The 22,184-nt window shown below is 43.7% G+C and overlaps 1 protein-coding gene across 1 annotated transcript in view; it reads left to right on the top strand.

Moving 5' to 3' along the window:
- Positions 1–22,184, top strand: part of fhod3b (formin homology 2 domain containing 3b) — a 130,562-nt gene that overhangs the window by 79,157 nt on the left and 29,221 nt on the right. Inside the window, exons 6-10 of the mRNA XM_029246040.1 lie at positions 13,278–13,372; positions 15,560–15,671; positions 17,080–17,174; positions 18,594–18,737; positions 19,402–19,655. Of these exons, the coding sequence (XP_029101873.1) occupies positions 13,278–13,372; positions 15,560–15,671; positions 17,080–17,174; positions 18,594–18,737; positions 19,402–19,655 (700 nt within the window). The remainder of the gene's footprint in view (positions 1–13,277; positions 13,373–15,559; positions 15,672–17,079; positions 17,175–18,593; positions 18,738–19,401; positions 19,656–22,184) is intronic.

Below are 22,184 nucleotides of genomic sequence, written 5' to 3'. Positions count from 1 at the left end.
CAAATTAATTTATGAATATGAACATTTATAATAATAAAAACAGTTGTGGGAAAATCACAGAAATATACTGAAATGTAAGCACTTTTGCAGGCATTGCAACAATGTCAGAATTCCCAAATATTGTCACAAATCAGACAGAAAATGAACAACAGAGTGCTTTTATGTTACCATATGTCCTTGTTCAGACAACTTTGGTAATTAATGCAGCACTTTAGATGTAGTTCATACAGTTTAACACAACTGATCCACCCCAGTGTAACAGAGCAGCTGAGATAATGTATCTTATATATTAAACAGTTGGGTCCTCCTCAAATTTGATTTGAGGAGTTCTGCTCTCGGAGGGGGGAGCAGTGGCGCAGCAGGTTTGGGGTTCGAGTCCTGCTTGGGGTGCCTTGCGACGGACTGGCGTCCTGTCCTGGGTGTGTCCCCTCCCCCTCCAGCCCTGTGCCTTGTGCTCTGTGCTGCCGGGTTAGGCTCTGGTTTGCCACGACCCCGCTCGGGACAAGCGGTTTCAGACAGTGTGTGTGTGTGTGTGTGTGTGTGTGAGTGAGTTCTGCTCTCCTGTAGTTCCTTCCCATCTTGCATCCCTCATCACGGTTTCTTATTTTCGTAGCAAAATGTCAAGTTTCAACAAATTTAACTTGGCAATGGCTTGTGGAGGTGCTGTGCAGAGAAGGTGCCATTTTTGCATGTTGCCCTGCCTCAGGGCCCGTTGAGTTCCCTCTCTGGTGCTGGCTCACTCAGTTTCTGTTCAGGAATAAAGTAATAGGACTCGATCAAACTTTAGGAAACGATTCCATCTTTGGTGTCTCCCCAGAGCCCGCTGTGCTCTCCAGGCAGGGATTTTTGTGCAGTCATGCTCTGTGTTGGCCTGCAGTGCAGAGTCTGTTCTCCCAGAGAAGCCCTTGCTTCATCACATTGGTAGACATAACAGTGCCCCCCCCCCCCCCCCCAAATCAGGCCTGGGCCAAAACGCTGTGCAAACCTGACACTGCCACTCCAAGCCACAGATTTCTCCTTTTTTTGCTGGAGATGAATTTTCATTAATTTGCAAAACCTGAAAAAACCTGCCAGCGCAGCTTAAAATTTCTGAAACGCTGGGGACAAGTGGTTAATGAAAATGGATTGATGGATGGATTTGTGAGACAGCACTTATTTCCAAAGCTCCAGTAAAATCAATTAAAAAAAAAAAAAACAGGTTAGAGACATTACTTCTCTCAAGCAATGGGTTTCGATGATTGGCGTGTTGGCAGGGTGATGTTTTCAGCATTATGCATTACTTTGGACGAAAGTGTTTGCCAAAGGACTAACTGTAATGTAAGAAGTGTTTGTCAGTATTATATACTGCCTACAATTTGTTCTGCTCTTTGTCATCCTCCTCCCCTTCATCATGTCTCACTATTCTCTTTCTCAAACCTCTCAGACATTCAGGTTGAGAAAGTTCAGTTTGGAGTTGACATATGGAAGCGCTGTTAGATTAGCCCGCATCGCTTTCGCACAAGATCCTCCCAGAGTGACACAGGAATGTACCAACCTCACCGTGATGGACTTGTCTTGGATACACTTTTTGAACGCTCAACGTTCCTCACCAATAAAATGTTTACTTTGGCAGCAAGCGTATAACATGTTCTCAGAAGCGCATGAAGTATAATTTTCAGTCCCATGGCCAAATTTGTAAGTCACAATTGTCAAACCATAATGCTGAGTTTCAGGAGCGATTTCAGTGGAGCCTGAAGGCTTCTCCGTCCTGCAGCAAAATCCGGATGGTGGCGTGAGGACAAAAATGGACACGCAGACAAAACATCTTAAATAGCATGTGTTACAAAATAAATAGAGACACTTTTTGACAACAGAGCTGTGTGCGGTGGTGGAGGTCACAGGTTTCTGCACGTGGCGATCACTTCCCACTATAGCTACCATTCTCTAAAGTGCCGTTATAATTTACTGCATCTCAGCTTTCTGTTTATATGGCAGGGTTAGGTAATGTCACGCGATTACGGCTCTCCAGTGGCTTTTTCGTGCGGTGGGGAAATCACAGGACAGTGCGTGTTTTCTTTTGTGCTGCCCTTTCGCCTTTCCATTCCCATCATATTAAATCTTTTCGGAGTCCTTGAACTCGGCTCACGCCTTCATATTTGTTCATGAGTTGGTTATTTGCTTTTTTCAAGTTACACATCCCTGTCTGCTTCCTGTCAGTCCAGGTTGAAAGAACCCTGGTGAACTTTCATGGCAGTTGCTGTGTTTGTACACAATATGACGTTTTTTTGTATGAATACATAGGACGCACACATTGTCTGAACCGCCTGTCCCATTCGGGGTTGCGGCAAATTGGAGCCTAACCCGGCAACACAGGGTGCAAGGCTGGAGGGGGAGGGGACACACCCAGGACGGGACGCCAGTCCATCGCAAGGCACCCAAAGTGGGATTCGAACCCCAGACCACCGGGGAGCAGGGCCCGGTCCAACCCATTGTGCCACCACACCCCCACTATGAATACATAAAATATATAAATGTCATTGCAAATTATAATATAAATGCTTTCCACTGTGGGGGTGCGGTGGCGCAGTGGGTTGGACCGCAGTCCTGCTGTCCGGTGGGTCTGGGGTTTGAGTCCCGCTTGGGGTACCTTGCGACGGACTGGCGTCCCGTCCTGGGTGTGTCCCCTTCCCCCTCAGGCCTTACGCCCTGTGTTGCCGGGTAGGCTCCGGTTCCCCGTGACCCCGTACGGGACAAGCGGTTCTGACAATGTGTGTGTGTGTGTGTGCTTTCCACTGTGTGGGGGGCATAGTGGCGCAGCAGATTTGGCCTGTGCTTGCTCTCTGGTGGGTCTGGGGTTCGAGTCCCACTTGGGGTGCCTTGCGATGGACTGGTATCCCGTCCTGGGTGTGTCCCCTCCCCTTCCGGCCGTATGCCCTGTGTTGCCGGGTTAGGCTCCGGTTTGCCGCGACTCCGCTCGGGACAAGCGGTTTCAGTCAGTGTGTGTGTGTGTGTTTTCCACTGTGCATTGGACACAACAACAAATTAAGGAACATCCTTAAAATTTCAGTTTTTTTATCATTCTTTTTGCATTGCAGTTTTTTAACAGTTGTTGGTCTCATACGAAATAATTTTAATAATACATTTGTATTTACACTTATTCATTTAGCTGATACCTTTCTCCAAAGCAACTTACAATGTTAGGGTTACAGTTTTTACAAGCTAATAAAAATGTCTCCGTGAAATGGCCAGCCTGCATTACCATACCTCAGACATCACCCCACGCTATAGATCCGCCCTGCCAGTTCTGTCAGTAGGTACTGCTGCTGTTGGCTTGTTTGTCAGTCTTCAGTGTCAAAATCTAAATCATTAGCCACTTTAGGTTCATTTGGGTAATTTCAAATGTTTGTCTGTGACATTACAGAATAGGGATGTTTTGGGGTGCTGTGTAAATATATAGCCTGCAGCTGCATGTCCTCACACTCACTTTAACTTTGGGATCTAGACCCTTGTGTGCAATCCTTGAACCCACCCTTGTTTGGCCTCTTTCAGTTTTCCTGCTGCACGGCTTATGTCACATGACTTATTTTCATATGTGTGTGTTTGAATGGGTTTGTAAACTGTGTTTTTTTTCTGTTGGGAAGGTTCCTGGGATCCAGAAATTGCCTTTGCCTAAATCACTGTGAAAGGCTGATCCTAACCTGGTTCCCACTTTCCTTTCACCAGTGCTCCTTAGAGGTCATAAAGAGCCCTTTGCTGTTCTGCTCACCTCCTGTTTGAGCTCCTGGCTCATAAATCCCTGCCCTACTGGACAGGGGGTCTCTGTTCCTGTAACTGCTCCACCACTGACGTCCCAGCGAGCACCAAGCGGCGCCATATTAAACAAGTCGCAGACAAGCGGACCTGATCGTAGAACATCTGAATGTCGGAAGGAGCCGACGGCCATGCGGAGCAAGACGCGGGGAGCGAGACCCTTGCTCCTGTTGATTTACGGGAGCTGGTCGTGTGTGGCGAGAGCCAGGAGGCACTGGGTTGTAATTGCTCTGGTGATTAGCACAGTAAATGGTGAATAACTAATGAGGGGCCTGCCTGCAGCGAATTTATGGCACTGGAAACAGCACTCCAAGAGGGATTTAATTTGCCTGAGCAATAAACCCGTCTGGTCGTGGGCTGAAAGGTCTAAGTCAAAGCAAAATCGGCAAGAGAGAATAAAATCAAGTATAATAATGACATAATTATAAAACCGACTGTGTGCTCGTGCAGCACTGCTGCCAGAACAAAACCACACTCACATTTCAGTGTCCACCACAAAAAAAAAAATGTTATTTAAAGCTGTGCATTTTGAAGTGTAGCCTTTACAGCACCTTTATTACATGAGTAACTAGGGGAAATGTCCAGGGCATGCAGTAACACCCCCGGCCTCTCTGCTTTTATCTGCGGCAGCGGCATTCTGCCAGGCCTTTCTCATTTGTATCGCTCTGCGCATTGCAGAGCGGTGAACGAAGAGGGCGCTTAATGCAGAACAGAACCAGATAAGGACCTGTAAGTCGCATTGTAAAAGGATAAAGGTTTGGCCGGAGCTCCGAAACCTTCTGAAACACATGTAGCCGGCGTGACGGACGCTTTCGGAACTTGGCTGACCCAGTTTTTCGGTTGTTCAGTGTAAATGAAAGGAAGAAGGAGGAGATGGAGTTGGGAACAGTGGGAGGGGGTTCTTTATTTGCTTCGCTGAGCCCCTTTCGGAGGCAACATGGCAGTATTCTGGACAAGCACACTTAGGATATCTGCTTGTGTCTGTGTTGTCAGCAAAGCTATGAGACTTGCAGCTCCCAGGGATTCGAGAGCAGACTCCTGTTGTTCTCTTTGTTTAAGCTTGAATACCATGGTAAAAGAAAAGTGTTCACTGAGCATGCTGACAAGAAGGGAAGAGAGCTGTCTTAAATATTAATGTAGGGGCTGATATTTGGCATATATCTGTGCCGAAACTTGGAGCGCGGTATGAGAATTTTAGTAACCTCTCCAAGTCGCAAGGCTTTAAAAGCATCGCAACCCTAAAAATAAATTTGACTTTTGAGGCTCAAGTAAACACATAACCTAGGCAAGAAGATGAGCCCATGTTCACACATGCATGTGCACACTGCAGAATAAATATACAAAAACCACACTTCCAGATGTTTATGACTGTGACAGACAGATTTCCGTAGCACGGTCACAGTCGATAATGTACAGCACATGTTGTCAAGCACAAAAGAGAACAAAAGTGACAAAATGAGAGAAGCAGGAATAAGCAACTGAGAAAGGCAGTGTCACCAAGTCATAAAAAGAACATACTGTATATAATCGCTACAGTATATCGAAGCATTTGAGTCATTTTGCTTGCTTTTACATGGAAATTCTTGCTTCAAGGATAGGCAGTTTGTCCACCAGTATTAACTCACGGCATCTGTGTATCCATGCACACAGGATTGATTGTTAAAGGGTGTTGTTGTCCAGTCAATTGTTTCCATGGAAACTGTGTTTACCAGCAGGACTACTCATGGTCATGGTGCAGAGGTACTTCCTGCTATGTTCTTCCAATCATTAATAAGGTTTTCTAAGAACAGAACAGCTGGTAGTTTAGTTGTCCAGTTAAGTACACAAATGGGGCATCAGTTTGGTTTTTCATATTTCTTACTTTGTACTCTTAAAAGTGCTAATCTTGTTGTGAAAAAAGTTTAGAATTGTCTGGATTTCTGCATGAATGCCTCCTGAAATGTGATCTGATCACCATCTAAGGTCATAACAATAAATAAAGACAGTCTAACTTAACCAGCAACACACACAACAGTTTGCATTGCTTTCTCTTCATTGTTCAAAATGTTAAAACAGTAAAGATCATTGGTGTGAACCTCTACAATAGTAACCTCTTGTGTAGAGAGTAACTGAGGTCAGGTGTTCCATTCAATTCAAATGTGGGTTTACCCTGCAAGGTTGAAGTTTTCAGAGGCCTCACCATCTTATAGACAGACAGACAGACAGACAGACAGACAGACAGATAGATAGATAGATAGATAGATAGATGTCTTTATCTGCTTACTAACTTCTTGCTCAAGAGTAATGTTGCATATAGAAAAATTTGGTTTCATGTTCAACGTCATGAAGAAATTACAAATGCTGTCATGAAACAAAGAACAGGAGAAATGTGGTGGTGTAATTACCTGCTCTAATGACCCTCATTATACCTCTGCCTTCTCAGTTGCCAACTTGTTTTTGCACAGCACATTCCTGAGGATCTACTTGAGCAGGTACGCAGGTGTGCAGATAGGATTAAAAAATAATGCAGCCATACTAAGCCTTACACATGCACAGCTATGATCTGCGGTATATTTATGTAGGAGACTGAAAACAACCTGTCAGTATTGTTATGGTCTCATTGCATTAGTTATGTTATTTTCTGAGAGTGCTATAGTGATCGAGTGGGCTCTTGGAAAGGGTCACTCACTTTCCCCTTCATTCTAAGCCAGAGACACAGCTTGCATGCAGAGCTGAAGTTTCTTCACAGGTGTAATTTGTGTGTGTGGATATATCACTGTTATTCACTTTGTAGTGTCTTGTATTTCTCTGTAGAATTTTATACTGTATAACAGTAGTGCGAAGAACAAGCCGGTAAGACCAAACCCTGACACCTGCTCTGGTACAAAGTGTGAAAAAAACCTTCTGTACTTGCATCATGAAAATAAAATGGGACCTGAAAAAAAAAGCTGTAAAACGCAATCCAAGTTTTCAAATCTGCTCCACAAGATTAAAAATACAGTTAGACTTTGGTAGTGTTCTTGGTGGAAAATAGGTGGACTTGGAAGGAAAAAAATCCATTTGCTTAAATTATAATTTGGCCACAAAAAAAGTTAGTCACCATAATAGACTTTCAGATTCCTTGAAATTTTTTATTGTCTTCCCCATGTCATGAAATTTTAGAGAAGTCAAGATGCGCTAGGATGCGATGGTCAATGAAATGTCCCTACGCAAGTCGTTACGTCTACCGGCCATCACTTGGCAGCTGTATGACAGCTGGTTTGCAAAGCATACGCTGCAGTGGCTCTCGTTCTTTCTCTTTGCAGTTAATCGCCTTTTGATAAATGCTCGATGATGCAGTTTGCTTTGATGTAGCACAGCAACGGCAGGCCAGGTTCTTCGGCTCGGTTCGATCATTCTGCCAGAAGCATGAGGCCGCGTGGAATGTCGAGACTGACATGTTTTGAGTAATTAGCTCAGATTGATAAAGGAGGGGCGGGAGCCACCGCAGTGCTCATTGTGTGCCTGCTGCTGCTGCTGCTGCTGCACCTGGGAATCTTGGCCCGACCGCAACACATAAATAATTATACATACCCCCCACGCAAGAGAATGAGCGATGGAAAGATTGGGGGGGGGGGGTTCAGAACCATAGGGGCTACCATCACCAACTAGGTTCTGTGCAAACAGCTTAGGGCGCATTCCCTCTAGCTGGGACTGGGAACCTGGCACTGGCCAGAGCAGGGCAGCCCCAGTGGGATATTAGATTGTTTCCGATATAAAGTCAAAGCGGGACTGGAACCCTTGCCACAAAGATACACGGTGGAGTCATAGCACAGGGACAGAGTATGGTTAAGAGCCCAGGTGCTTGTGTGCTTTTCATGCTGCACTTGTGTTCCATTTTTATTTATTACTGTTTTGATTCTGTTGCTTCGTACTTGATTCTTTTATCCAATGCAGCACAGAGATTTATTCATTTGAACAGCTGCGGGTTCTTTAGTCGAGAGATTCAGGCTAAGTTCAAAGGTGCAAAAGCACAGCCCCTTGCAGTCAATGTCCTTGAAAACACACTATCTGCTGCCCTCCCAAGCGCCCCTTTACATGTTCTGTTTCAAAACTCAAAAAGAAATTTTATCTCATCCTTACATTTACATTTGTTCCTTTAGCAGATGCTTTTCTCCAAAGCGACGTACAAAATTACCCCATTCTGATGCTGTACATGTGAACAAACTTGTAGTGGAAATGGTCAAATGTCCCTACTGCAGTGTGACAAAAGACAAGTGTGTGATGATGGGGATGCACTGCTAGTTTTTAAAGGTTATTCTGCAAATGCAGCTTTGTGCTTTATCAAATTATTCAAATAACAGCTAGTGACCCCTGATCTGTTGTAATTTTAAGTTTAAAACAGTTAGTGTTAAACATAGACTGTGAAAGTGTTTTGAAATCGATCAACTGTTTATGGTCATGTATTCCTATGAATTCAGTACCAGTGCACCAACATATCAACATGCTTGATACAAATACGTTCAAAACAGTGGTTGTCCAGAATATATGCAATGTGATGTCTGATCTATGGGCCTGTATTTGCCCTAGATAATGAAGCTGGACTATGAGTCTAAACATCAAATAAAGAAATGGAATATTTGTTCCATAAGCATAAAATTGATGTACTTGCCTTGTAAAAAAAAATACTTGGGCACTGTACAGCACTCAGTGCCAGGTTTGCATGTTTTAGACTGCAGACATTTAGCAAGTCCACGCACCCCTTCTTTGCACGTGTCATGAAGTGTGTGTTTGTAGCAGAAGACACAAACCAGTGCAATCTTCGAGTCTCATGTATGTTCCTGGAATCGTGCGGATTACTGATTATGGCCCAGTGCGAAAGTTTCATGAAATAAGATTTAGAGCTGAACTTCATGAGTTGGATATCTTCAAAAAACAAGAATCTCGTAAACTGATCCGTAAGAAGCAACGCATTCCTAGTTACAATAAAGATTCCCTTAATAAACAAGCGTATCTAATAGCAAGGTATTAAAGACTTGTGAGCAAGGCCAGAGTCTATGACCAGCGCATAGTGGCTTCAGCCTGCCTTCATCAGAGGGCATCTGCACCAGTTGTTCCAGGATCTTTCTCCTCCCGCAAAGTCACTGTTGAGTCTCTGTCTTGTCTGTGCACTGTGGAAAACCTTCCTTGACAACAAAAAGCAGCAGTACATACACTTTGCAGCTCATTACTGTTGCAGAGTACATGTCTGTGAGGAAGGGGGTTTATGACTACTTCTGTGCAGCAGTGGTATGTATGCCCTAGTGGACGACTGAGACTGGGAACCAATTTAATTAGACTCTATAAAGTTTAGTGCTACATGGCATATAGCAAGTCACTTGTAAAATTCTGCCACGAACATCCCACATGCAGATCTATATCCCACGTGCACAGTATTGTTCCTCACGCTTACCATTTTCTATTACCTGCTTTGTTTTAGTGGTAGTATTTTTGAAGAACTCTTTTGTTAGCTAACTTAACTACCTGGGGGCCGCGGGTAGCTTAGTGGTTAGAACCATTCCATTACGCTCACAAGACTCAGGTTTGTAACCCTGCACTGACTGTAATATCCTTGAGCGAGGAACTTAACCTGAATTGATAGAGTGTAAGTCATCCAACCATATCAATCATTAAATAACAGTAAATGGCTTCAGAAAAATTTTACAATTGCTTAGGAGAAAGGCACTGGTTAAATGAAGAAATAATAATACCTCATGTATTATTATCATTATTATTATTATTATTATAACCCTAAGCCTAAATCCAAATATCTGAGTTTAATGCCGTTTCATGAATCTTATTTCCATCAAGAACCTGACTTTGAGGCGGGCGGGTCGCGGTTGAAGTGTTGCTGTGGACCAGGAATGCTGTCTGGTTTGCTAGTAGCTACGATGATGGTGTCCCATCATAAAACTCTCCCAGAAGCAAAGGCCCACCTTCCTGTCCTTTCAAAACGAGGCAGAAGTGGCCAAAGACCCCCAAAATGAGATGTCAGCGGTAGATGATTAACAGTAAAGGCTGTAAAGTGGGGCTTGGGGGACTGGACAGGGGATGTCGTGTGCTGCTATGAGTCAATGCGGACATGTTCATCTGCTTCCTCCCTCTGCTATTTTTTCTCTCTCTCGAGGAAGCTCCTGTGTGTCTGGTCCCAACATGCAGTCTCCCTCGGCTCTTGTTATTGGATAATTTGTTTCTCCTGTTACAAATGGAAGTCATGTCGAGGCCCCTGGTTGGTTGGGCTAGTCAAATATTTTGCCCTCGGTTAAAGAACACGCCAAGCCCAACCCGGTGTTGTTCTTCGCTGCTGTTTTGCCCTTGGTTGAGAACCTTCCCCCATTTAGGGCCCATCTGGATCCCAGTCTTTTTTTGGGCAAGTTTCGCTTGGTGTGTGTCCACAAGGAAAACACAAACTCTGCTGACCTCTCAGCTGCTCGAGCCAACGTCGCTCCTGGCGTTCATGTGCGGATGTGTGGCTGCAGCACAAACAGAGAGGCTTTGGGCGGTGCCCCAGCACGGACCGTGCGTTTGTTTCATAACTACACGCTCCCTTAATAATACCAGCATTTCATTGCTCAGATAACTCGTTCCTCAAAGAGCATGCCCTTTTACCCGTTTTGCACAGTTTCCTAGCTTACTGGTGAAATTTATCGACCCAACTCAAGGGTACAACTGCAGGGCCTTGAATCAGCAACCTTCAGGTTACAGCTCTGTACCTTTACACCTCTGTTGCAATTCGCTGTTAGAATCCAGAAAAAACAGGAACCAACCAGCATTTCTTCTAATAAAGCAGTGAATGAGATGCTGCAGATCTCCACAACTCAGGTGATGTTCTTTCCATCAGCAGGCAAACAACATGCTTCAGTTAGTTGATGTTGTGTTACATAATGCCTTTGTATAACAAGACAAGGGGGAAAATAGCATTTTTAATTAAATGGAAGAGAACAGAGTCCAAAATACTGTCTGCGTACCCTATGCCCAGCAGATGAAAACACACCTTCAGCCTGTAGGTGTGTGAGTAATGTACTGCTAATGGAGGAGCTGTGTACTCTGTGCTTGATGTGTCTGTGATCCTTGTGATTAATGATGATCTTCTTTGCTGACGGGAAAGCGTGTTCGTCACTTCGCAGGGAAGCCATGGGTTTGCACACACAGGTGGGGAGTAGAGGAATTTTAGGAATGTCTGCCATGCTACACAGTGTATACAGCGCAAATAGCGTGCCTCTACAGCAGGGGTTTTTTATGTGTATGTAGACAAAATGAGGGAGTAGAGATGGGAAGGGTGCAGAATTTGAAATGTTTGTGAGTTCAGAAGAGCCACACGTACACATTTGCACCTTCTGTTCATTAATCATTAACAGTTTGTGTGTGTGTGTGTGTGTGTGTGTGTGTGCGTGCGTGTGCACGCGCGCGCGTACACGTGTTTTGAGGGTGAGAGGCACACTAAAATGTGTGTGCAGTTCAACTAATGTCAGCAGAGAGAGAAGTAATTAGTAGTCACACATTAGCCTGTGAAAGAGCGCCACCCATCGGTAGCCCCAAGTTTTACACACCAGCCTGTAACCCAAAGTCAATCTGATACATCACCTGAGTTCTGAACAGAGAACCGGGGGGTTTGGATATGGCACTTTTTTCATTCCTCAAGAACATCTAATGTATCAGAGACAAAATAAAGAGGGCGTCTCTCCTAGCATGAGACAATGAATTTAAGTAAGGACAATAATTTCGTTGCCAATCATAGCAACACAGTTTACATTCACAGGGATTCAATGTAGAAAGTGTGGGAAGAGGAAAATAAACATGCACCATGGCAAATTATTGGTTTGGAACGAAAGCCTTAGAAAACAGGGTAAACCATCGGCCCTGCAATAGTAAACCATCTGCCTAGATATCTGTTGAAAACGCCAACGTGTTTGTGATATTGTATTGTCTGCAATAGCTAATGTTTTCATGCATGTGTCACATGGTCAAGACCTTGGGCTGCTTGGCCGCCTAGTGTTTCTGTTCCTGCTGTTCTTCTCAACTTTACCCCCATGAGAACAAGATGAAGTGCACAATGCTGGTCCAAAATCCACAAACTGGAGTACACTTAGACTGATTAAATGAAGTTAGCCTGTCAAGACAGCTGTAGGGTCTCGGTCAGAGTGTACATTTATAGGGTCAAGGTGGGCCTTCCCAAACACCATTAAAGCGGGATTTTAAATTGACAGTGAAGGACTCATTTCTTGTGATAATGAAGCACTGGGCCCTAATATGAAACAGAACTGGGTCTTGCTGTGTACCTCTGGAGGGAGAGAAATTCTCTGTTGGCAGAGGAGAAGAAAGAAAAGCTGCTAGTGACAGCAGAGCATGAGATAGTCAGGGGCAGAAGGTTAGGACATTTTTTGGCGTGATATGAAGAGGAGCTTTGATTTATGGTAAGATAACTTCACTGTGAACACTGCTATAAACAGTGAAGAAAGATGATCACAGCAGAGGCTGAGAGAAGAAAGAGTATCTGGACAGCATACCTGTGAAAAATAGAGTGCGGTCAGGTTGTACGGCATCTTTCATGAGTCCAGGTAGAAGATGAATAAGAACAAACATAATGTTGCAGGAGGGTGGCATCTCCCCCACTGACTTCCCTTGACTCGACACTCCTAGACAAGAAGCTAGGGGAGCACGCATTTCTCTTCTCCCCTCTCACGTGGCCTTTCACTCCTCTCCATCGTCTTTTGTCTCGTCCCGACTCCGCGGCATTTCTTAATCTGCTCTCTGGGGACATCTGCAGTTGGAACCGAGCAGCTGGAATTCATTGCACTTGAAAGAATTGCAGCGCAGTTTTGGTCGGATTTGGTTACCATTGTTTTTTTGTGTGATGGGGGGATTCTCCGTCTGCGTGTTTTGATTAAATTGCCATTAATCCAACATCTGGGGCTCAACTGGACAAGGAATGAGTTTATTTCTTAGCCATTTCACATTTGAATGTGTCTACATACACGTCCACTCTTGTCGAAAGTGAGTCTCTCTGAGCTGGACTAACCCAGGAACTCTGGTTTCATTCTACTTATATGTAATGATAAAAGGTCGGCGGCAAAAAGCAGACCAAAAGCAGCGTACATTTGCACGTGTAAACATTTGAATTGCTCATTTTATTGTATCTGCATTTTATTGTATCTACTCATTCTTAGACTGTGCCCACTTTGGTTTACATAATTTTCCATTTTAAAGAGTGGGGGAAACCTTGAAATGCCAACACCTTAAGATTAAGGAAGTTGATTAAAGTCCAATATGAATGGTGGTGCTCGAAGTCCAGGAGAGGGGTCATCACAGACACGGCCTCACGGTCATAACCTCTCCTTAAGCAAGAGTCACAGATGATGATGAACTTTGCAATGAAATTAAGAAAAGCAAAATGAACCACTACAGCTCCTCTCTCTCCCTCTCTCTCTCTCTCTCTCTCTCTCTCTCTCTCTCTCTCTCTCTCTCTCTCTCTCTCTCTGTTTTATCCAAAGCTCTGGGACAGATCATGCTCTATGTGGATGGGATGAATGGGGTCATTGGTCACAACGAGACCATCCAGTGGCTTTACACACTCATTGGATCCAAGGTACTGTATACATTCACACATGGACATCATATTATTTATTAGCGTAGTGGTCTCACTGTGCTTACATTTTGCATGTCACACGTATTCTGTAACATATTTATACAGCTGATCCCTTCCTGGGATAATTGAGGTGAAAACACCCAGCTCACAAGCACAAGAACAGGAATGAAAGATTCCCTGGTCACAGTCCAGTTCCGTGGTCTTTATTCCATATGGTGGCCAAGATCAAACGCATTTCTGCACATTACTGTGACACTGGAAACCCATCATGCACCTCACCATGTGTACTTTTAGAATAAACTGATGGACCCCGCAGGTCTTACTTGTTGATATCACACCCAGTTGTTTTCTTTTCCTAATTAGTCCTTTCACACTTGATCTCATTCTGGTTTCTAATATGGTAACAGGATGAAGATGCCATAAGCAAAAACAGGGGAGTAAATTCTAGGAACTGAACTGAGTCTCTTTGTGAGAGACTGCAGGTTTAGCCATGGCCAAGTCTACCATGGTGTTCACTTCTTTTTCATCCTTCTTTCTGGCCCAGTTACTATGTGAAATTGTATTGTGATGTTGTAGACTAAGGGCTACATAGTCATTCAGTTCCATTCTACGTGTTCCCGCGTTGGTCTGCGCTATATATTGACTTGAAACGTTACACTGGGAACCTATATGTTCGAACACACAAAGTAAGCTGTAAGCTCATCTCCCCTTGCAGTATTTTTTAAAAAAACACTCAGCTTTGCGAGATGGAGGCATTGTTACACATGACAGGCGATAGCTCTTCTGTAGATGCGGGGTCATTTAAGTCCTTCTTTATGAGTTATTATGTGTGAAGAAACATCCTGGAGGATTTAATCTCCACTATAACACCGGTCAAGTCAAAGGTGGAAATTGGTGACGTTCCAACTTCCATTTGATAAAATGTTTCACACAATGGAATCATAAAGATCTGGCAAGGAATAAAAACGAGGAAAGGCATTAAAGAGGTATTACTGCTCTTTGCCTAAATGAAACGGACCATTACTGGTTCTGCTGCGGGCCCAGCGGTGCTGTTGATCACAACCACCACACCCGCATTGTCCAGGGTTCTGGAAGGCTATGTGAACACTGACAGAGTCCAAAATCACACACATAACACATGCACATCCTGCAGCAACTCTGATTCACCAACCACCCGATTTGTCAGTGTCACAGGCCCCGATTAACACTAACTCGACCACAGCCAGTAAGTATACAGGCCCTCAGCCACCATATGTCACGCAAATGTAGTCCAGCCTTGAAGCTGTACTGACTGACTTATGTATGAAACTTTTCAAAATGGGACCTTCACTTCCACATGCTTTCAATGGCTCTGAATGTTGGAACCCAGAAGAAATTCTTAAAATGCAAGCCCATCCAGTTTGAAGGATCGCCTTGGGCTCCTTTGAACAAATTGGAATACATTTCCCTCCAAATGTTATGTGGAAGTCAGTGTGTGTTTTGTGTGTTGGTGTGTTTTTGTAGTTTTATATGTTAGAGGCTCAGTGTGCAGCTGGGGAATTTTCATGTAGTTAAACAGGCTGCTGCGAAATCTTCTAATGAATCTAATATGTGGTCTATAGATCAGAACCAGATCTCAGATTCATATTGTCTCTTCCCGCTTCTTACCAGACCACCCTTTCTGCAGCTGGTACGTTTTAGAACAATGAGCTTTCAGATGAACATCCTACAGGACCAGAGGAAATCCCATAATGAATCTGATGTTCACTGTTCTCTTCTGATGGTCACTGTTCTTGTCTCGTCTTGTCTGCACATTTTGTGTGCCCATTTCCACAGCTGCGGATGTTAAAATGACTCATCACTTTTTTTTTCTGCACAACCCTCTCAAAGTACACTTCATGGCAAATTTGGATATGAATTCTAGTTTTGGAAATAAAACCAAAATGTCACACACTTCCCCAGCACCCTCCCCCAACCAGGGCCCTGTGCATCATAGCAGACTTTTATCAAAGCCATCCATTCCATGAGAAACAGGAAACAATGAGCCATTATCAGGTGTCCAGCAGTAAGAAAATGCAATGATAGAGTGAATATCAAGGGATGCCATGCTACCCTGTTCCCTCCAATGAGGCCTGCCAGTGTCACGTGTGTTGTCCTCCATCAAAGATGACTCTCAGATCTGAGCTTTGTTGAACTCCCTGTGTGCAGTTCCGGCTGGTGGTGAAGACTGCGCTGAAGTTGCTTCTGGTGTTCGTGGAATACACCGAGACCAATGCTGCGCTGCTTGTCAGGGCCATCAACGTCGTGGACACCAAGAGGGGTAAGGAGATAGCTCATCATCTCATCCCAAAGAATGTGAGGTACACATTTAGAGAGCTTTATCTTCTTTAAGAGAAGGACAGCAAATGCTCAGACGACACTCGAAACATTCATATTTCAACCTTTTTGTTTTGCTGTGCATTTTAACCTTTATTACTGTCACACTCGCCAATCAGGAAGCAAAATGTCCTCATCAGCTGAAGATATAGCAGCCCCTTGATTTGGGATTTACGCATTCAAAGACAGTGAAGAAATAGTCTGCTGCTGTAAACAAAGTGTTTTATTTGTCCCATTAAAAGTATGTGGATGTGACAAGACAAGCATTTTTTGGCTGTTGTAACTGCTACGGTAGACGTTCAGCGATGAAGGACCCAGGTGGGGTGCAGACACACAAGATTCCCGTTGCACTAGTATGGAATTTGACAGCAATTCCAGCGACTGTAGATCACGTACTATCGGACTCCTGTTACAAAGAAGCTGGAGGCGTTTCAGGTTTTATCGGCCACCCCTCCATTGTGTGTGACTCTGCTTATTGGAAAAGACTGTAACTCTCTCTTGTGGAGGGATTTGGTTACCTCTGCAGCTAAAAGCCTCACACCGTGCTCTTCCCCCAGGGGGAAGTGGCTAGCCTGCTTCGCTTCCCCCTCATTCTCACTCTTCCTGATGTTACACAAGGAAAGGTAGAAAAAGGCAGACAGGGCTGAGCCAAAGGTCGAGCCATGCCAGGGACAGAGCGAGTCTCTTTGCCACCCAGCTTTGTTACCTCTGTTGTCCCTCTACTGTGTGAGGCTGACAAGCAGGTAGGACCGCAGTTTGCCTCCCACTCAATGTCAGAAACTCTACACCGTACCCCTTTGAAGCGTGGCACCTCCTTTGCCTTTCAGGGAACGATGACTTTGGGCACCGGAGACCGAGGATCACTCTCTTCTGCTTGCAGAGCACACTCAAATTCATTCCATGTGTCCTCAGTGTTTCCCTAGAAATTTTTCCTAGTGTAAATGGCAAGACGCACTAGTCGCATATTTCGTGTTGTCAGGAAGGAGAGGCAGTGTAAGCTAGCAGGAGACCACAGGTTTTCTATTTTTCGAGTAAACAGCCTTCATTTTGGTTATGGTGCATAATTTTTAGCACACACTATACAGATATCTGTGGAAACTCATGTAGTAAATGTCCTAGCTGTGCTTAATCAATGGTAAAGGAACCCCTGATTTGTGCAAAATATTGTAAATTCATTGAAAGAAATAAAGTTTCCCTTACTCTTGTAAGGTAAAAGCTGGGATAATCTGTAGCTCTTCTTGTTTCTGTTCTCCCCATCACCTCCTGATACACAGTACACTGCAGTCATTATAAACTGTTAGTGGAGCTACAATTCTGACCATTGACACTCTGGTGACTTCACTTCTCTGTAGGCTGTAAACTGTGGTCAAATGCCATGGAGATACTGGATGAGAAAGATGGAACGGACACTGAGCTACTGGTCTATGTCATGACTCTCATCAACAAGGTCAGTTATTTAGACACTATGGCACTGATTTGGAAAATCAAAAATTACCACTAATTATATAGCTTTTAAGGGGGTGCGGTGGCGCAGTGGCGCAGTGGGTTGGACCGGGTCCTGCTCTCTGCTGGGTCTGGGGTTCGAGTCCCGAGTCCCGCTTGGGGTGCCTTGCGGCGGACTGGCGTCCCGTCCTGGGTGTGTCCCTTCCCCCTCCGGCCTTACGCCCTGTGTTGCCGGGTAGGCTCCGGCTCCCCGCGACCCTGTATGGGACAAGCGGTTCAGAAAATGTGTGTGTGTGTGTGTATATAGCTTTTATTAGGTTGGTGCTTTTGAAATATGCTAACTTGTACTATTATTCCTGTGTGTATTATTAATATTAAGCTCAATATTATATCTGGATTTTTGTTCTGTGTTGCACCATGCTCTCCGGAGAAACGACATTTCATTCCACTGTATACAAGCTATATAGAGGAATGACAATAAAAACAACTTGAAGTTGTATTCCAAGTGTTACTGTAATTACTCAGATTGGCACTGGGATAGCAGGTGGTATAAGAAACTGGACAAGAGACACAATAAGCGTGCATTCGAATTGCAGAGGGGTTCATTCTACTTTACTGAAGCAAGTACAATACTTCATCTGTATATCATCTGTATCAATAAGTAATCTGTATAGACCATGTGAGTAACGTGTAAAAATATTGAGCTCTTGGGCTGAAGTCGTCTGCTCCAAAGTTAATCAATAACATGTGAAATTATTGCTGGTCTTGTGCTTTTACAGACCTATCTTAGCTCAGTGACAGCCTACAAGCATGCTATTGTGCGCCAAAAGCATGCAGCCTGTTTTGAACCAGCATTCCATTTATTTGATAAAAATATTGGCAAGCAGTGGTTATAGTAATATAATTTATGACTGAAATGAAATAAAAGATGATCAATCATTTGGACAAAATATTTTCCACTGTTAGTGAGTGTATTCACAGGGCAGTAATATTAAATTATTTTTAAAATTTCTTTTTTTATTGTTTGTAGATGGTTTTATATAACGGTCGTAAATTTTAGAATTTTTTAAAAGCAGCGAGCTTAAGGTTTTATTTGTTATATTAATGTTCACAGCTTGCAAAGGATTGAAGCCAACCTGGGCAAAATATATTGTAACTGACAGCTGCAGCAAAGCCAAATCTCTGTATTTTGAGCAAAAGTAAAAAAAAAAAGAAAAGTGATTTTTTAAAAATGTCCCAGCCTGGAGTTTTTGCCAGATTATAGCTTTTGTTGTTCTCCTTTGTCTATCAGTCAAATGTGGATTCTGGATAAGATAAAAGACCATGTTGTGAATGCAGTCATGCAAAAACAAGTTGGCATGAAACAAGCGAAGAGATAGCTACTGCTCCTGATGCAGCTTCTTTTGTATCTCCATAATACCAGACACTGGCTGGTCTGCCAGACCAGGACTCATTCTATGATGTGGTGGACTGTTTGGAGGAACAGGGCATCGAGGGCCTGGCCCAGAAGCATCTCAGCAGGAAGGGGACAGACTTTGACCTGGTAGAGCAGTTCAACATCTACGAGGTGAGCACTCAGTCCTGATCTCAGACTCTACATCACTTTAAAAGGAATGGCATGGCTTGAGTTTGGCTTTCTCTGTCACACTTTGTAAGCTGGTGGGGGCTGCTGTGGGTTCTCAGCCGGAGTCCTCGCTCTTTTGAGCTGCAGAAATGGCTGTTCCTTTTGGAGAATGCCAAGAAGGATTGCTGTGAGAATCTATGTAAACAGCAAAACACAAGCCACCCAGCAGCCATAGTCCCTTCTTGAGTAATGAACCCATTGATTATGAAGTGAAATCATGCCATTGGTTCAGAATTTATGCATTTAAGGAAATGTGTATTATAAGCTGGGGGGTGCGGTGGCGCAGTGGGTTGGACCAGGGTCCTGCTTTCCAGTGGGTCTGGGGTTCGAGTCCCACTTGGGGTGCCTTGCGACGGACTGGCGTCCCGTCCTGGGTGTGTTCCCTCCCCCTCCGGCCTTACACCCTGTGTTGCCGGGTAGGCTCCGGTTCCCCGCGACCCCGTATGGGACAAGCAGTTCTGAAAATGTGTGTATTATAAGCTTATAAAAATACCTGTACTGAACAAACATGAAAGCAATAAAATGAGGCCTTGCTAATACAAATGCAGATTGACTGTAGGCTGTGTTGATCCTATGGTTGTATTGACTGGCTCCATTTTGCCCCCAGGTGACCCTGAGACATGAGGACGGGGACGACGACAGCCAGCCACCACCTGTCGGCCGTAAGGACCGACGACGAGCCAGCCTGGGAAGCAGTAATGATAAACGGGGCTTGGAGAGACGCCGCAGCCGAAGACACTCCCTCCACAGTGGGAGGGGCCACACCTCCGCCCCCGCCTCCCCCAGCACTCCACATTGTCGCACTCAATCAGGACAGTTCTTGCCTTTTGCTGGACAGAGGGTCCAGGATGTGTCTGAGAGGTAAGGAAAGGAGGGAGATTCTTCTTAATAATTACTAAACGCATTTAAACATCATTAGTGTAACTAGGAATGGGATACACCAGATGAGTAGCAGCGTTCTGGATGAAGAGAGAGAAGAGAAGAAAGATTGCAGATGCTGGGAACCTTGCCAAAGTGGAGCTGTAGTACTCCAGCCTAGAAAGAATAAGAGTCTGAACATGTTCAGTTGCCTTGTGATGAAGGGATAGATCTTGTGGATGTGGTGGAGAAAGAAGTGGCAGAACTTGGTCAGTGAAAAGTTGTAATGGCTATAGGAGTATAGGAAAGCCATCTGGGGTCACATAGAGGTTCTTCCCAGTAGGTGAAGGTGAGAGATTGATGTTTTTATGAGCAATGCTGAAAGTAAGATCTGTCACAGGGAAGCAAAAGGTTGGTAAGGACATCACATTATAAAAGGTTCAGTTCAAGGTAATGGTCGTAAGGAGATGGATGAAAGGCATTTTGAGATCTAGTCCAAAATCTGGAGACTTAAAGAAGGAAATTAAAGAAAGATTTGAGCATTGACTGTGCTCAAGCTATAAGAGAAGCTTTAAGAGGATACAACCATAATCATGCAATGAATGTAAGAGAGAATAGATGATGTCCACACATGGATCCTTGCGGCACTCCTTGGAGAGTTTATGAGGTGAGAGTATGGAAGCCAGGGAAACTCATTTGGTTTACCTGGATGTTGATTTCCCTTAGAATTATGACAATTCTAGAGAAAGGAGAGGCTGATGAAAGGTAGAATTGATTTGTCCAAGAAGTCCTCAGATGGACCAAGAAGGGGGCAATCTAAGAAAATTTTGTGAAGAAAAATCAATTCAAATGATGAAATGAACAAAGAAGCAAAAGAATGCAGGGTAATGAACATCCTGTTGGACAGTAGAAGGAGGCCAATAACAGTCACCTGCATCCTGAAGCTCATGGACTGTGAGGGAACATACACAAAGAAGAGAGTTATTGCTGTGGAGTTCAGCAAGGAGATCCAGGTTTCTGTCAGAGCTAAAAATCTAGGGAGAGATGAGACGCAGAGGCAGTGATGAAGTCAGCTTTGTTGGAAGCGGACCAGCAATAACATAATCTACCTGAGATGGAAGAATTAGGATAACGGAGATCCTAGGTTAGAATTGGTGGTATGTAATCCTTTTACTTTAGGGAGAGGGGCTGTGTAAATCCTTACTTGAGAAGACAAACCAATTAGTCCCTATCAAACACATGATGACTAATTGATGCATTAGAGGCTTTGATGCATTAGAGAGAGCTGTGTATATAGCGTTAGTTTATGGGTAGATTTAAAATCAAATCTTCCTTCACACTGTCTTTCTTGATACAGGGTGATTGACCACCCTTGTTCTCAGTCCCGCTAATATTTAGTTCAAAATAAAAAACTTAACCTTCAATTAAAAACTAAAGAAGGGACTGACTATATTCAGTCTCCATACTAAGAAATGCAGCTTCCCACATACACTTCCCACTTGGCTCTTGTCTTCCTACTGGCTGTATTTGCAACATTGGGAGTAAAATGTGTTACTGTAGGTGTGTAGCAGTTGTGTTGTGCAACAAAGAAGGTGAAAGATTATTCTATTATAACCAAGAGAATATGAAGAAGTCAGAATTTTATGATATTTGAAAGAGTGGAAAGGACTTGGAATTTAAAGCTGACAGCTTGATTAATTTCCCCATCACTTGCTGCCAATGAGCTTCTCAGAGTTGACACTGTATAACAGAAGAATCTTGAGGAAACAGCTTGAAGGCAGCCAGATATGAGCAACCCTCTCGGGTATCTCATGTGGCTGTGTTTGTGTGAGTTCCTGACATGTTTGAAGGAGATATCTTTCTTCATAGCTGGTCTATTTAGGAGCTGTGTATATAGCGTAAGAAAGGAGGGTCTTTGTACAGACAGTTTTGACGTTAATGTGTGGGATCTTCTCAAATTCTTAGTTACATGATCCAAACACAGAATGGGTTAGGTTGCAGTAGAACTGTCTTTGAAATAAGTACATTACACTGTATCTTACATCTTACTTTGGTCTTTGGTTTTTTCCGTTGTTTTTCATGGGCTACCTATTTTTTTTTAGTTATTAAAGTGAATAATGTTAGTAAGAATTACAATGAACTGTTTAGACAGTTCCCCTTCCTATTATTATAATATGTTACTGTTCTTCATTTCTAATGGATCGGGTAATGGGTCAGAGTTATATACCAAATCCTTCATTAATGAAAAATAATAATACAATATGTTATAATAATATCCAGTCAGTGGAGGTTTTTTAGGTAAACGGATGAGCTTCTCAGTCTTAATTCTCCGCATGGAATGTTGGACTGAATGTTGGAAAACAATTTTTTCTTACTGACAAGAGTAGCTCAGCTTATATAAAGCTACAGAGCAGTGGAATCCAAACTCACTGACAGGTATTTGGGTTGTAAGCCATTTATCCCAGTAGTATTATGCCCTGGGTCTCTAAAACTTTGTGTAACAATAGCCTAAACTAAAGAGGTTTTATCTCT

This window comes from Scleropages formosus, chromosome 18 (genome assembly GCF_900964775.1).
Source record: "Scleropages formosus chromosome 18, fSclFor1.1, whole genome shotgun sequence".
NCBI classification, from domain to species: Eukaryota; Metazoa; Chordata; class Actinopteri; order Osteoglossiformes; family Osteoglossidae; genus Scleropages; species Scleropages formosus.
Note: the sequence above shows the minus strand (reverse complement) of the source record. Positions and strands in the feature narration are given on the sequence as shown.